This window comes from Primulina tabacum, chromosome 9, assembly GCF_025594145.1.
Source record: "Primulina tabacum isolate GXHZ01 chromosome 9, ASM2559414v2, whole genome shotgun sequence".
NCBI classification, from domain to species: Eukaryota; Viridiplantae; Streptophyta; class Magnoliopsida; order Lamiales; family Gesneriaceae; genus Primulina; species Primulina tabacum.
Genome location: NC_134558.1, coordinates 35,406,830 through 35,422,977, shown reverse-complemented (window position 1 = coordinate 35,422,977; position 16,148 = coordinate 35,406,830). Strand labels below are relative to the sequence as shown.

The following is a 16,148-nucleotide window of genomic DNA, read 5'->3' as shown; positions in this document are numbered from 1 at the left end:
GAGCAAACCTGAAAATGTTATGAATATATTTTATCAGTTTGTTTTAAAATAAATAAATTGTTCAAATTTATTCGTTATATATATATTCAAAAATTTATGTGAGACGGTTTCACGGGTTGTATTTTGTGAGATAAATCTTTTATTTGGGTCATCCATGAAAAGTATTAATTTTTATAATAAGAGTATTATTTTTTATTTTGAATATCGGAAGGGTTAATCCATCTCACAGATAAAAATTCGTGAGATCATCTCACAAGAGACTTATTCACATATATATTATTATTATTATTATTATTATTAAACGGGTATTGAGCGGGTTTATAAAACTCGTTACTAAAAGTTACTAAACGGATATAACCGGGTTTATAAAACTCGTTACTAAACGGGTCTTTTTGATCGGATTTAAAGAGAGCCCAACAAGATTTGTTTAATTCGAGGTGGGCTCATTGTCACCTCACCCAAACTCGATCTTATATTAGGCTAATGGGCTCGATCATCATTAAATTTGTTGGGCTACATTTTATATTATTTCTCATTCTTTCCGAATGCGCAGTATCCTGCCTGCCTAACCTCTGTGAATAACAGTCAGTTGGCTTATAGAAGCCTGGATTCTCCAACGTCAATTATCATCACCATTCCTAGTCCCTATCACAACCTTCCCCGAAACAGACCGATCCGCGGAAGTTTTGTATATTTCAATTTTCAGGTTTAGTTTCAGTATCCAAGGTTTTTCTTGCCCGTTTTAGGTAAAAATATGCTTCTTTCTGGTTTTTCTGTGTACATATTTGGATTGTTGAAAGAGAATCGCTGATAGATTCGCAAAGGATTGGGTTTTTGTTAAGATCTTGCCAGTTGGGGAAAAACATAATTATAATTTGAGACAGAAATGAGTTAGGTGGCACAAATGAGAAGGGGGAACGAAACAGTGAAATTTGGGTGGGAAATTCAGCTTATACTTTTTCCTTATGCTGTTCTGCGAGAATTTCCTTTTGTAATTTATAATATTTACCACGAATAATTTGTGTGAGCAATTCATGGACGTTATGTTTGTTGTTTATCCAGTACAGAACAATTTATATATTTTGATTTCGAATTGTTTTTCTGAGTAAGGATGTTATTTTTTCGTTTTCCTTTCGCCTTTGCAGCTAAGAAGAAGAATATAAATGGCTACGAAGGGGCAAGGAGCCAATGCACGACCTTCGGCTGCTGCGGAGGATTCCAAGGAATCACAAATGAATATTAAGTCTATCCTGAAAGATATTGAGTTTATGGGTATTTGGAATGTTTAATATTTTTGAACGATCCAATATAATGGTTGTTCATGTAGAGTCTTTAAATTTCTTAGAAAGATGTTGCAACATGGCCTACCTCTTCGGCTTGAAGATGGTGCCCTTGTATTTTTGTTACAGCAATTTCACTTCTGTGGCATTTGGACATCGGAGAATCACTGATTTGTTCCTTACTGTTCTTTATTTTGATTTATTAATCAAAATGTGTCACTAGTCACAATATTATTTGGTTCAACGTATTCTCCATTACTTGGAGCTGTGAACTAGACATTTAATAGATCCCAAATTGAGGGTGTTTTTGTTTCCAAACTGTCATGAATTAATGTTGTTACTTGTTACCTACTTAGTACACCTCGATGAATGTGTTTCAGGATCCTCTCATATGACATAGAAACGACAGAAGGACTTGGAGAACAGCAAAGTGGTCTCTCTCGGTGGAAAGGTGACTCCACTCGTACTTGGGTTGTCGCTGCATAATTGAGCTATGAATTTTCATATATTAACTATTTGTTTCATTGACAGGCCCCAAAGAGGCAGCAGCTACCGCTTAGCGTGGCACGGGTTACAGTGAAGAAACGGAAGGAAAGGGAAGAAAAAATGCATGAAGAGGTTACCACCAACATTTTCTTCAGTTTTATCCCTTTCTGTGATTACGTGATATCGTATGCTTTTCAACAATGACATTGCTAAGCAATTGTTCTTTCAGAGGGCCATACTAAGAAGATTTGGAGTTTATGCTAGCAGCAGTTCCACTAGGACCAGAGGTCGAATGTTCAAGACAACTGAAGCATACTTCAGAAATGGCATCCTTGATGTCAACCACCTACTAAAACGCTCTACTCCTTGAGTTCATTACAACGACATCAAGCATGCTATCGGTAAAGGGAAGAAAAAGAAGGGTGGAAAAAAATGCGAGGGTAAAGGAAAAGGAAAAGGTGGCGGTAGAAAACGGCACTAAAATTCTCAAGAACTGTATTATTGCAATTCTAAGACATGGAGAAGAACTCTCTTAATCCATATGCGAAGGGAGCATTTAGCCTTGCTTTTCAGTTGAAATTTCTGTACAAGTCATATCCTGCCTTGCATTTTGTTTATTAATCTTGAAATTAGGTCTTAAATTTATTTTGTGTCCTAATCAAAAAATAAGAACACCGCCATGAATCTTTTGAGCTTTTTGTTTTTAAGGTATTATGGTTTGGTCTTGAGAACGCTTCAAGTTCGTTACAAAACAAAATCTAGTCTTATACCAATACTAATGGCTGATCAAACTTTTTATCAAGTCATACAGTAGAGTATGGTTGTGGACAAAAAAAAAGAATTTCTTTTTCATATCCCTTGATTTGATTTTTGTATAAAGTTAGTACGATTTAATTCTAGTTTTGTGTATGTTTAAGTTGGCTCAATAAACAGGAACAACATGCTTTGAAAATTTCATAAATTTAGCATTTATTCTGAAAATTTATATAAAGTTACATTTATTCTACAAAAATCGGAAAGTAGAAGGAAAGAGGAAAAAGCTATTATTCTTTGATAATACCTAGCGATTTTCTTTTAAACGAAAATTGGAATATAGAGCAGACTTTCGACTTAGATATTTCTATAGAGAAGATAGAGATATATATACATTCATAGGAGAGCAGTGAGGCTAAAAAATTGGTTTCCCCCAACCGCCCACCTCCAAAGCTTAAAAATTTGTAGAAAAATCGACCTTTTTGTTTCCTCTTCTGTTCATCCGTGGCACTTTGAATATACTACAAGTGATAAATTATATGTGTTAAACAAAATTGATGGCAGCAACTAAGTACCACTCTGCATCTTCTCCATTTCTTGGGCATCTTTTTCAAGAATCCTTCTCCTTCATAACCAGGTACTTTATACCGTTTCGGTCGTATTCTGTTGTCTTTGTTTGTGCTGGGACAAAGTGGAACGAGTAAGTATTGTTAGAAAATGATGCTTCAAATTAAATTTTTTAAGCTCGAAGAGCTGCTGATTAATCGTTTGAGTCCTTTTTTTAATTTTTTTTGGCTAAAGATTGAATATTTGACTTAATTAGGAAGAGAAATGTGGGGATGACAGTGAGTATAAAGAAAGCAAAGTTGTCAGAGTCAAACGTTAAGAGGGCAAATCTTTCTGCAACCAAGAAGGAGCGAGTGAAGCTCCCTGATTATGGTGATGCTTATGGAGGCAATACCATTTACCATATTAGTAATTTTTTTAGCCATCCTTCTGGGATTGAAGCCATCTTGAATAGAAGGGCCTTGCAGAGTTGCCAGTCCCTTGATTCCAATGTTTATAGGTAATTAATTTTTATTTTTTTCGTATAATTTTTCATGAGTATGATAATTTTAACAAGAATGGACACAGAAACTAAACATAGTAAATGATAGCATTCTTACTTGGGCCTGAAATGTGAAATTTCTTCATCCATTGGCAAGCGAGTTTTTTGATGAAGTTCTGCAAAAATGGTGAAAATTGTATTTTGTGTAATATTTGATGAGGGGGTGTGATGGTTTTCTCACCATGAATGGATGGACCCTTGATATTTGCTGGGAGGGAATTATTGAACTTTCATGAGGTGGAACTTATGGTAAATTACATGGGTATTTGAAATATTTTCATTTGAGAGACCACAATCCTTGAATTTCTGTTGAGTCCATCTCAGGGATCACAAACTGTTTTCTTTGGAATTTCTAACCTTTTGCTCTTGGTGTACATGTTGAACCAAGTGACTGAAATATTGCTTAATATGACATCTCTCAACGTTGCGTGATTCAAAAGCTACGATTTTTTGGTCCCTAATAAATGACAACGTGCACCATTCATGTCTGTTTAGTAACCAAATTGTTATTGAGTATCTTGACTAAGAAACAATGTTTTATTTGGAAAAGTTGTGAAACAAAGTTTTAGCTTTGTCCTTTCTTGAAATACCACAATATTGGTTTAAAAAGCACTGAGAAAAGATTACATTTTATTTCACGCACAGCTAATATGATTGAGTTTAAGCAAATGTATTATAACACAGGCGTATCAATGACTGTAAAACTTATTTCTGATTAGCACCAACACATAAATTTGTATCATGTTATGTAATTGTCGTGTCCCTTGAACAAAGATTGTTGTGGTTAATTGATATCAGATATAACAGGTGCATGCTCCCGCAGATTCAATTTTTCAATTTTGAGGTTGCTCCAGTTTTAGATTTGCAAGTAACTCCAACAAGTGAAGATTGCATAGTCGAGATGTTGTCTTGCAAGGTGAGCCAATGAGACATAAGTAGAATTACCTTTTGGTTCAATAAGTAGTTCCAAGTTTATACAAGAGTTCAGGCTCGATCCCCACCATCTTTGTAAAATATATTGGTGGATGAATTTTGTTGGGTAGCGCCAACTGGCACAGTTGTCCTATCTGCTACAACAATCAAATCTCACCGTTTGGACCGGTGTATGATTAAATTTTTTTTGAATTGTATCAAGACCTCCAACTACATCTTTGAATGCAGTGATAAGGATAATTATTCAATCTTGTGATGCATATCTATTGGTTGGAGTCTTTACTTTGATGCTTCACAAATTTCATTTTTGTTACATCATGTTGAACTTTCGCGGAATGCAGTTTGAGGGTTCTGAAGTAATGAAACGCCAGAATGAACACTTCTCAGGTACATTTAATTTGGTAGTTCATAAATTTTGAGAAATCAAATCTTACTCTTATCATTCTGCATCTTAGTGACATTCATCTGACCTCCACAATTTGTTTTCAAATCTTTGCAGCTTTCATGAGGAACCATATAAAATGGGAAACTGTTGATGCTAGAGCATTTTTGGACTTCGATGTGAAGTTAAAGCTGGCACTTGAGGTTGTTACTTGAGCGAAATATCTCCAAGTTTATCATACCCTTTTCATTCTTAAAATGTCCATTTTGTGAAGCAATTGAATTGCAGGAAGCCCGCATAATAAATACATGTGTTTGCTACATAAAGCCAGTTATTTTATTAGGAAGCCTTGAGTTTTAGTAATTTTTGAATTATTTTTATGTACCATGGTGTAGCTTCCATTGCTGGTTATTTCATATTAATGATGGATTTTGTGCAGATATATACACAACCATTCACGATGCTGCCTGTATCAGCAGTGGAGCGTCCTGGAAATATGTACGTACCAAACAAATTGCACTAGTAAAAATTTATTTTCTAACTTCTAGTAGCTCTCTTCTTGGCATTTTCGGTTTCGTGCCTTAGTTGCAAATTCGTCGAGTCGGTTACATATCCCCTCTTACACATTGTCATGTGTCAAAGTTTCGGCTCAAAAAGTAAATGTCGGTATAAATTTTGAGGTTCTTTTTCTTTGAATCTATTATGTATTTTTCTAACGTACGTACAACTCTCTAATCTAATTCATTATCCTGCCAACTTTAATCCCTCGTCTGTCTGTACAGTCGTACCATTCACCTTAGCATTTTGCATAGTCTGAAACACATCTTCGAAATAGGTAGCGATATTTACATCCGAACATCCACCATCATGTACATAGACATATTACAATGCTTGGCACTATTGGTTATGAAATCTGCAGAACTCATGTATTTCCACCTTGTGAACATTGCACGTCTTGTGGTTTACAGAATGATGCAGGCCCTAGTGGACCAGTTAGTGCCATTGCTTGTGCAACAGCTGCTCCAAGATTACGAGGACTGGGTTCATGCCCAAACCAAACACCTTCTAAAGTGATTCTAAACTCGTTGGCTTTCACATATCCTTGAAATTTCGTAAAATTTTATGTACAGGAGCAAATTATGTTAATCTTACAGGAAGCAAGTGATCAAAGGGTAAGACGATCTCTGTAAAGCAACAATTATGTCTTTGGATCGTTGTCGTGCTATAGTGATGCCACTAGATCAAATATGATTCACTCGTTCCAAAAAGCTAACAATTTTGTGGATATGCGGAACTTACAAAATGCATTACATTTCCAAACCAAATTCATCATACATATCAGTCACAAACTCACGACAAAAGCAAAGACTCCCTTACAAGCTCTCTTTTACATTAGAATTCGACATTTATTGTTCTACAAAGAACAATCCAATACATTGTGCCTGAACCAGGATCAGATGCTAACTAGTTCACCACATATACCAGCTACCATCACCAAGCTAATTCAACTGCAGAGAATTAAAATTTGATTGTCAAACAATACATTTTGTATCAACCATATCCATAAGAAACTTAACTTGTCCATAGGTCAATCTATATACTTCCAATAATAAATGGATTTGTTATTGTATAAAATGAAATATAACTTGTCCACAGACCATAATTCAAAATGAGAAACTATTTACAATCCAGCGAGTGGGGACGACTGCTATGGCCACACGTGGTAATTTAAAAGATGTTATCATGGGTTCACAAAGCATACGCATATTGAGAAAAATTGCAAGCAAAAAATAACCCAAAAAACTTGACAGTCTGCCTATGTTGGTCTTATAGACGACAACAGATGACAATCCTGTCCTGAGTAATCGAAACACAAAATGAGAGAAAATTGCACTGCAGGCTAAAATCTTCAAGTTAAGAGGCCACGGTGAACAGGGCAATGGCTTTCCTACACGGGGAAATACTCTTTACTGGGGTGGTCCCCAACATTAACACAGAATTTTGAAGATTCGTAAATAAATGTGCAAGATGCAGCAGCAATTAAATTTACCATCCTTGTCTCCAATTGCAAGATATATCAACCAGGACTACTACCGGTGTCTAGGCCGCCTATCATCATTCCAATCATCATCATCATCATCCCTTCTCCCTGTAGAACGTGCATCGTCATACCTAGCTCTCTTCAAAGTATGTTCTCGATCTCTCTCGTCTTTCCTACTCCTGTGTTCATCTTCCTGATCTCTTCCACGTTTTAACAGCTGGTGCTCAAACTTTTCCTCGTGTTTTCTGCTTGAATCTTTACCTCCATCTCTGTCATGTTTTCTTCCACGGAGGTCTTCTCCATCTCCCCGTTCTCTTCTACTTTGTCCACGGTATTCACGATAATGCTCATCTCTCCTATTGTCATGCCGTGATTCCTTCCTACTGCGTGGTACATCCCCATGGTCATCAGCATCGAGGTTTTTCCCAACAAGTCTTGGTGGCCTAGAATCTCTGGCATGATTCTCTTCCCTGTATGATTTATTCTGTCTATCCAATTCAATCTCAGACCCCCAACTCCCCTTGTCTTTTGTTGGATATAATTTTTTTGACTTCGTCACATCAGGTTGTCCACCCCATCTTCCACGCTCATGTTCATCTCCAGATCCATCTACCTTCGACTTATAAAGTTGTTCCAATTTCTTGAAAGTGTCGCCGGCTTTATTAGAATGCTTCTCCCTGTTATCATCTTTTTTCGATCTATCATCATAGAGCTCGTCATCAGAATCATGCCGCTTACTCCTCGAAGGTCCTTTCAACCTCTGAGTCCTATTTTTTGGAACGTCATCAGAACTACCATCAGACTCATGCTGCCTACTGTACCTAGGCTGGGTTTTCTTCTGATTATGGTGCTTGTCTTCATCAGAAATACCATCAGAGTCATGCTGCCTGCTGTACCTAGGCTGGGTTTTCTTCTGACTATGGTGCTTGCCTTCATCAGAACTCTCATCGTCATCATAAGAATTGCGACGTTTGCTTTTTGACTTTTTAGTCTTATACCCATGGTCTTCATCAGAACTATAATCATCATGTCGTCTGCTTTTTGAAGGCTGCTTTAGCTTTGAACGTTTGAAGCTGGAATCAGAACTGTTGTCATCATCTGAATCATAACGCTTATGAGCTTTTCCATAGTTCTTGTCATGGTCAGATTCAGAACCAGAATCAGAACTATGCTCAGACTGAGCTTCTGAACCAGAAGAATCACTGTCGTGTTTTATGACTTTCTTTCGTGTCCTTGATGTCTCTTTCCTCCTCTTGTGATCACCAATCTTAGAATCATCATCATAAGCTGCTCTTCTACTGTCCTTTTTGGGTTTACTCTTGGCCTTTCTGTCACGCTTCTCGTTGCTGTCTGAGTCAGATGAATCATCAAGTACCCCTCTGATTTTGTCCTTGCTGTGAAACTTGGATTCATCACTGCTAGAATTATTTGTCTTAACAACCTTCCCCATGCCATCCTTCTCATCTCTTCCATTCTTTACATGACGATGCCTACGAACATCAGCAGTATTCTTTTTGTGAACATTTCTTGGTTCATCCTCATCATCATTCTCTTCAATGCTTGTAGCCATGGCATCGTGTTGTTTCTTTTCTCTATCACCTTCAGAATCTATTCCAAGAGCAGCTTTTAGTGTTTCCATCTGTTTTTCCTTCAACGCAGCAATCTGGTGAGTCTGCGTCTCTGAAACCCTAATTAACCAGAAAAAAATCAACATATAATCCAAAAGCAAATTGCCAAGATATACTGGTTAACCAATGAACGCATGCAAACACAAGAGGAAAGTGCAACCAGTATAAGCTACCAAAATATGTTGGACCACAGTTTATGGTGGTTATATGAAGATAACCAGCGAGGGTAACACCAGAATTAACTATGAAAACTCTGCTATTTAGAAGACAGATCCTGTTATTTGCGTGTGACGCAGTATGCAACCTAAAAAACCTAAGCTCGCTCAAATTATTTTATATACAAAATATCTACCGTTCAAAAACTAACTACTTATCAAAATAAGGCCCAACTGTCTGAATTGAAACCGGGAACAAGTTTTGCTTCATGTCAGTAACAAATTTTGAATTTCAAATGACAAAATCCTTTAAAAACAACAAGCTTGTTGATTTTCGTTGCAATCAACAAAACAAACGAATTGTCTGCACAATAATATATTTTGTAGCCCATATAAATAATTGGACAATAAAGAAAAATAAAAAGATATACTAAAATTGCAATTATTTTTACCTACATCTCAAAGATAATATGCAAGTTTAAACCAATACCACCATACCCAGTAGTTTTTGGTCTCTATACTCCGCACATAACAAATCAAAAACAATATTCTTATACGACAAAAGGAATAGAGAAAACCCAATACTTTTCCGGGATGACAGCTGAGTTACTCCCTTCATCAACATCAAGCGACTTCCTCGCCTCATCTAGCTTCTCCGCGATCTCCGCATCAGTGTAACCCTGATCTATCAGTTTCTCCTCCAACACAAGAAGCTTGAGTTGAATCGTACGCTTACGGTCGTGCTCCAGTATATCCCCATTGGGTTTTCGGGTCACGCCGGCCATTCCCTCACCCAATTCGTAGCCCTTGCTCGAATCCACAACAACCTTGTTGGTCCTCGGCTTGATGAAGAACTTGTTGGTCTGGACATATCCATTGGTGCCAGAACCTCTCGCCGTCTGCAATCCTATCCCGTTGTACATGTTTACAACTTCAGATTTTGAAGAAATTCCCCAATATTTGATTTTGATTCTATTCAAATCCTAACCCTACCCGAATCGTAATTTCTTATCCTAACCCTACCCGAATCGTATTTCTTAAGACGTTTTCCATTGCGGGTTATGGGTTGGGCTATTTTATCAGAATTAATTGATTTTTTTAAAAAAAAAAATTTGAAAAACTACAATTTTAAAAATATATATTAGAATAATTAAATAAAAGCTGTATATTAAATTTTACCATGATATTTTGTAAAAAAAAAATTAAATGATATATTCTTTTGTCAAAGAAAAGAATACTTTTTTTTTGAAGCTAAGAAAAGAATACTTCGAAATGATATTATTAATAATATATAATATAATACTGATATAATAAAAATCAATACAATAACAGAATTAATCTTCCCATTCAATGCAAAATGAAAAATGAATAACTTGTATTTAATAATTGAAATATCAAAATATTAATGAGTATTAATATTCGAATGTATTTTTATATTTTTTCGTTTTCATAATTGACTTTACGACAAGATATTTGAGCGATCCATAATTTTTTCAAATATTTTTTTTTCAGAAACTACCATTTATAAAATGATTCTATAACAAATTATTCAATATTTTATTTAAAATACATAATTAATTCAAATCGTGTGTGCTTATGGCGAAATCACGTAATCTTGCCTCAAAATTCTTTTCCGAAAATAAATATATTTATTTGCCAAAAAATTTGTTATTATTTTATTGTTCATTTTATAACAAATAATAATAATAATAATAATCATGCACGATGGGATAGCCCTTCGATGCTGCGGATCCAACGGCCCCAAATCGTTGATACACATTATGGGGTCGTTGAAGAAACTGAAGTGAAACAAGTCGAAGAAAAAGTAAACGCCAATCGGAACCAATACCAACAATTAAGATACGAATAACATCATGTAATAACCCATAATATTATAGTTTTCAAATACCACATTCGAAATCTAAATGGAAGTTTTTGGGTGCTTTAGGCACTGCCTATTATAGCATCGTCGGGCCAAGACCGGCTGCAGTTTTGTCGTCGGAACCAAAGTGATCCTCTCGAGTATTGTCGGCTAACATCAATGCAACCAGCCAGAATAGGCACGAATCAAGAGATAAAAACGCCCCTCCTCCAAGAAGACCGGTCTTGGCCGTGGGGCACTCGGTTGCAAGATTGTGATGGACGTTGCGGACCTGGTGAAGTTGTTCTGTTATGGTTGGCCATATCAACAATGTGGCCGCCAAACCAGTCGTCGCCCTGAAAAGAAACCAAGAATACAACAAATAACAACAATAAGCTATGATCACAGGGATGGTGACAAACAATTTAAATTATAATAAAACAAGAAAAGAATCATTCAACCGAAATGAAATCAAGGGTGGGTTTGGGGTTATAGATAAATAGAAAATGCTGGAAGTATACTCACAAAGCAACATTGAAGAAGACAAGAAAGCCCGTGTTTTGGAATAAAGCCGCCTGTGGAATGGACTTCCCTTTGTACGGGTAGAATAAGGCGAAATAACTAAACCCAGTGGAGACAGCAAGGAAAGCAGCAGACAAGTAACCCAAGACAACAGTAGGATCATCTGGATATTTGCAAATGACAAAGTTCTTCCCAGTTATGATGTTGCCAGATGCCGGCTGCAAATATGAGTAGAAGAAAACAGGTAATATCAGGGCTCACTACTTTTTAGCTAAAATAAAGATGTGTGATGCTGGTAAAAAAAAAAACGATACTGAAAGGGGAAACGACGGATAGCAGTACAACGCCAATCAATAGGCAACACATCTCATCATGAGAAACAATGAAAGAAAACATATTTTTGGTTATCTAGTCTCGTTTGAGCAACTACTGCTTGACACAAGCAGATGTAGCAACTGAAAGCTTGTTGTGTTCCGAGTGAGTAACGACACTTCAATTCCACAAGAAAGTAGATACAGAACACACTCGAAAACATTTCGAAAAATCACCAGGCTATATCTACTCTCACAGAAATAATCCACCAAAGTAAGATTCAGAATCCATTCCACATATTAGGCCAGAAAGTAAACTGGAATAAGAATATTCATTCGTGAAATCTAACCCCCAAAATTACAATTGCGTCAGCTCGTCAAATTTCTCAGTCACAGAAAAAACAAATTTATCCTAATATCGAAGATACATTAAAAATGCAAGAATCGATTATAAAATTTTCACTCATAATAAAAAGAAAACCTTCTTGTTCTCGGCAACAACTCCAAATATGAAGGAAAGCACACCAAGTGTGGCCACTATCAAAGATGTTTGCTTGATTGTAAAAGCCATTGATTTGCCTGCAAAAATTTTGGCAGAAAATTAAAAGAAAACAAAAAATCCCAAAAATTCAAGAAACATGAGATAGAGTCCAGTACAGATCACAACGAAAATTGTCAAACATGAAATCACTCCTTTTCTCCTTAATTTTTCACAAAATCAATACGGACTTGAACCTGAATCCTTTTACACAATCCTTTCAAGAAAAAGACAGCCTTGGAAAAACAAATCACACCCCTTTACCCAAAAAAACAAGAATACTGATACAAAGATCCACCATTGTCACGAAACCATCATAAATCTAGTGCAATAAATACCTTAATATTTCAGAGACACGGATCCCCGAGAATAAACAGAAGGCCAGAGGAGAGCGATAGGAAATGATATTACTATGTAGAGCTCGAAGACTGCTGGCCTTTTATGGGGGGAAGATAACAAATAGAATCATTTCGGGATTACGTGCCATATTGGGATTATACGATGGGTGCTAGCCCACGAGAAGCATGAATGTAGACACATCGGGAGAATAAATACATTGTATGAATCTTTAGTACAATTTGGCAAATGGTCCCGGAGATTCATGTGAGTTTAGTTAACTAATTAATTTATTATTAAAATTTCTCTAATATTTAAAAATTTTCATTTTTTCCAAAAGAGTTTAGGACATGCGTTCAATGCATACACACGAGAGCGGATATACGAGTATATCTCTTCGTAATCACATCCAATATTAAATATACTCTTGTCATTGTCCATTTTTTTTTTTAACAAAAACTTGTGTGAGACGGTGTCACGAGTCGTATTTTGTAAGACAGATCTCTTATTTAGGTCATCCATGAAAAAGTATTATTTTTTATGTTAAGAGTATTACTTTTAATTGTTAATATCGGTAGAGTTGATCCGTCTCACAGATAAAATTCGTGAGACCATCTCACAAGAGACATATTATTTTTTTTATGGGAATGGTAATTTAACATCAGTTCCAAGCAAAAAAAAAATATAATGATAATGCACATAGCAAAAAAACATGATGATGATCAGTGAACAGATTTTTACAACAAGCATTGAAATAGTAAACCAAATCGACAAGATAAGTTAGTGCATAGCTTCTTTGCAATGACTACATTTTGTGACACACAGGATTCAAACTAGTGACGGTATTCTTCGAGTCTTCCTATGATCTGGTTGACTACCTAAGTGAGGAGTTCATCACCATGACACTCATATGTATCAAAAGTCGGTATGCGATTAATAAAATAATTTTATGTTTGACGATACATATTAATTTTGAAATAAAGTTTAAAATTTTCTGATTTTAATAATTTTTAGATTTTATTTAACATAAATTTAATTTTCTATGCAAACAAGAAAAAAATTAGATATTTTGGCGATTCTTAAAATTGCACTAAGACGATTTTATTTTATTATAGCTCAAGTATATTATTTATTACTATTATTAAGTGTAAGCATAACAGAGACCAAAATTTATGTCATTGTTTGGCTTTTTTAAGTTTTTTTTTCTTTGTTTTTATTATTTCATTATTTCAAATTGTAATTTGATTTCTTATTTTTTTTACACAATTACATTACTTCATATAAATATAATTAATTCGAATTGCAGTACACGATTAGAGAAATTTGAAAACCATAAAACTTATTTCATAAGTTAAATCTATAATTCATGGTTTTGAGCCGAAGAGATCATTCGACCAATATAGATGAAAGGATTTTGTATGTACGTATTATTAGTTTTTTGTTTTGTATAAATATTACTTAGTTTCAATATCTTTTTGTACAAAAAATTAGAGATTATATTAAAATTAGGAAATTTTAAAAAAAATGCAATAAATTTTTATAATAAACTTTGTGTGAGTATAGATTAATTTTTTCATATATATAAAAATATTTGTTGTAAATTAAAGAATGATTTATGTCTTTGACTGCAAATCTTAGTACGTCACAGCATCACAAATGAGATGAATATTTATCAGAAAAGGTATGAATCGAAATTAGGTAGAAAAATTACCATTATTTATGTACACTTACATAGATATCACTCTCTAAAAGTTCAAAGGCAATTGACCATAAATCTTCAACCAAATAAACCTAAGTTAATTCTGGTGTAGCATTACAAGTTCCTGCACGAATCCACCTCCAAGTCCTCCTGTGTTTTTCTTTTTTGAACCCCACGTGCATGATGATATATACACGAGGAATTTGAATTTATCATGTATGATTCTTGAAAGAAGATTCTTCATATTATCTCGTGTTTCTCTGCTTCATCGTCGAAGTAATCTTCGCGGACATTTGTGGTCAGCATAAGAGAGATCAACCAGAAGAGAGATGCATTGAGGGATGCAAATGCACCACCACCAAGTAGACCTGTTTCAGCAGTGGGGCACTCGTAGTCAAGATTGGAGTGGATGTTTCTTGAGTGCTGAAGTTGTTCTGTTATCGTTGGCCATAACAAGAAAATAGCAGCAAAGATCGTGTTCGCCCTGGAAAAATATCAAATTTTCACCAATAAGTTTGTGCTATTTAAGATGTATATAGGCAATTATCCATCAGCAAATTAGATGGTATGGATATGTAAAATATTCTAAAGATGTTCATCTGTCTTGATGAATATTATATATATATATATATATGTATGTATATATATAACTAATTTATGTTGAAACCGACCCTATGTGTATATAAATACTTACACTGAAACATAGAAGAATGAGGTGCACCAACTGCTGCCAAAGATTGCAGCCCTTGGGATTGATTTGCCCTTGTAGGGATAAAACAAGGACTGATATCCAATAGCCGCGGTGGTCAAGAGGAGTGCGAAAGAGGCGTATCCGAGAAATACGGAGGGATCAGATGGGTATTTGCAGATCACTACTTCTTTCCCTGTGATCACCTCTCCTGCTGCTGGCTGAATATCAGTATACATAGTTCAATAATTTTTTCTTGACAATAAATCAGAAAATTCTACAGATTTTGTTGTATTAAGTTGTCTGAATGGAGTATCTAGACCAATAAAAATTATATAGGCGTAAGCTTGTTTTGTTTGATAATTGAATCATATGTATAAACTCACTTTTTTCAATTCTGCCAGAACGCCAAGAATGAAGGATGCACTGCCTAGGATGGCCACAACCACAGCATATTGTACCGGTGTTACGGCCATTTTTAAACCTTTCAACCACTCTTATTTTACTGCCTCCCCACCCCTGCAAAACAATACCAAAATTAAAAATAAAAACTGCCCGGATTTTGATTGGCAAAAGAATACACGAGTAAAATAAATTCTCCAAATGACCCTTTCAAGAATGATGAATTAATTCTATCTCATTAACCATTTTCCCTCCAAAAACAAAAGTTTCATCTTCTTGAAATTACAAAATGAACATGAATAACCTGAATATAGAAACCAATTTCTAAGCAAACTTGCCTTATGTTTCTATCTCCTTGTTGGGGTCGCCGGGAAATTCAAGAGATGGTTGAACGCGCCGCAAAATTCTTGGAATCTTCAATTTTCTTGGTCGTCCTAGGATTCTGTCTCCCTCCACAAGGCGACTTAAGATAAAGAAAAAGTTCACATGAATTCAGCCACGTTTATTGGACTAGATTCATTGGAATTCCCCTATAGTTAAGGGTCTCCCCTCAACGGAAAATATAGGTTGCCAGGAAGATTCAATACTGGTGCCTCCTTGAAATTCTGCGTCAAATTCTTGATTATTGTTATTCATCAGTTAACTTCTCCACTCAGAATAACGTTATTCACCTTAAATTTCGGTCATTTATTCACCGTACCATTTATAATAATTTATTCATTTTTCTTTTCTTTTCTTTTTTCTTATTATACGAACCTTTTTTTATTACATGAATCTTTTAAGTCACGAGTTTTGGGATCTAACAGTAATAACACAAAAATGATTACTTTTTAAACGAATGATGAAATAGGATTTAGCTACCTGAAACATTGGTTTCTCGTTTATAATAAACTGTATTTTCAGATTATATTTTATTATAAATATGGCAAAAACTTGTGTGAGACGATCTCATGGGTCGTATTTTTCGAGACGAATATCTTGTTTGGGTCATCCATGAAAAAATATTATTTTTTATGCTAAGAGTA

The 16,148-nt window shown here is 35.2% G+C and overlaps 4 protein-coding genes across 6 annotated transcripts; 1 reads left to right on the top strand and 3 right to left on the bottom strand.

The window, feature by feature from the left end:
- Positions 1-2,875: 2,875 nt before the first annotated feature.
- Positions 2,876-6,197, top strand: LOC142555574 (uncharacterized). Of its 2 annotated transcripts, none has more exons than XM_075666499.1 (7): positions 2,876-3,156; positions 3,343-3,585; positions 4,426-4,543; positions 4,902-4,947; positions 5,060-5,145; positions 5,382-5,440; positions 5,911-6,197. In XM_075666499.1, exons 1-7 carry the CDS (start codon positions 3,077-3,079, stop codon positions 6,014-6,016), a joined length of 738 nt encoding a protein of 245 aa, XP_075522614.1. In that variant the 5' UTR covers positions 2,876-3,076; the 3' UTR covers positions 6,017-6,197. The 2 variants fall into 2 exon arrangements, with proteins under 2 accessions (XP_075522614.1, XP_075522615.1); XM_075666500.1 differs by having other exon boundaries at positions 2,880-3,156; positions 4,435-4,543.
- A 4-nt stretch (positions 6,198-6,201) lies between these two features.
- LOC142555573 (uncharacterized) lies at positions 6,202-9,771 on the bottom strand. The gene is made up of 3 exons (XM_075666497.1): positions 9,352-9,771; positions 6,993-8,671; positions 6,202-6,450 (listed from the first exon to the last, which is right to left on the bottom strand). The coding sequence occupies exons 1-2, from the start codon at positions 9,687-9,689 to the stop codon at positions 7,033-7,035; spliced, it is 1,977 nt and encodes a 658-aa protein (XP_075522612.1). The 5' UTR covers positions 9,690-9,771; the 3' UTR covers positions 6,202-6,450; positions 6,993-7,032.
- An 802-nt stretch (positions 9,772-10,573) lies between these two features.
- Positions 10,574-12,524, bottom strand: LOC142556634 (uncharacterized). Of its 2 annotated transcripts, none has more exons than XM_075668114.1 (4): positions 12,337-12,524; positions 11,942-12,039; positions 11,153-11,367; positions 10,574-10,983 (listed from the first exon to the last, which is right to left on the bottom strand). In XM_075668114.1, exons 2-4 carry the CDS (start codon positions 12,029-12,031, stop codon positions 10,725-10,727), a joined length of 564 nt encoding a protein of 187 aa, XP_075524229.1. In that variant the 5' UTR covers positions 12,032-12,039; positions 12,337-12,524; the 3' UTR covers positions 10,574-10,724. The 2 variants fall into 2 exon arrangements, with proteins under 2 accessions (XP_075524229.1, XP_075524230.1); XM_075668115.1 differs by lacking the exon at positions 12,337-12,524 and adding an exon at positions 12,196-12,220.
- A 1,684-nt stretch (positions 12,525-14,208) lies between these two features.
- LOC142556633 (uncharacterized) lies at positions 14,209-15,661 on the bottom strand. Its single transcript, XM_075668113.1, has 4 exons — positions 15,462-15,661; positions 15,108-15,240; positions 14,728-14,942; positions 14,209-14,517 (listed from the first exon to the last, which is right to left on the bottom strand). Exons 2-4 carry the CDS (start codon positions 15,195-15,197, stop codon positions 14,274-14,276), a joined length of 549 nt encoding a protein of 182 aa, XP_075524228.1. The 5' UTR covers positions 15,198-15,240; positions 15,462-15,661; the 3' UTR covers positions 14,209-14,273.
- Between the last annotated feature and the right edge of the window lie 487 nt (positions 15,662-16,148).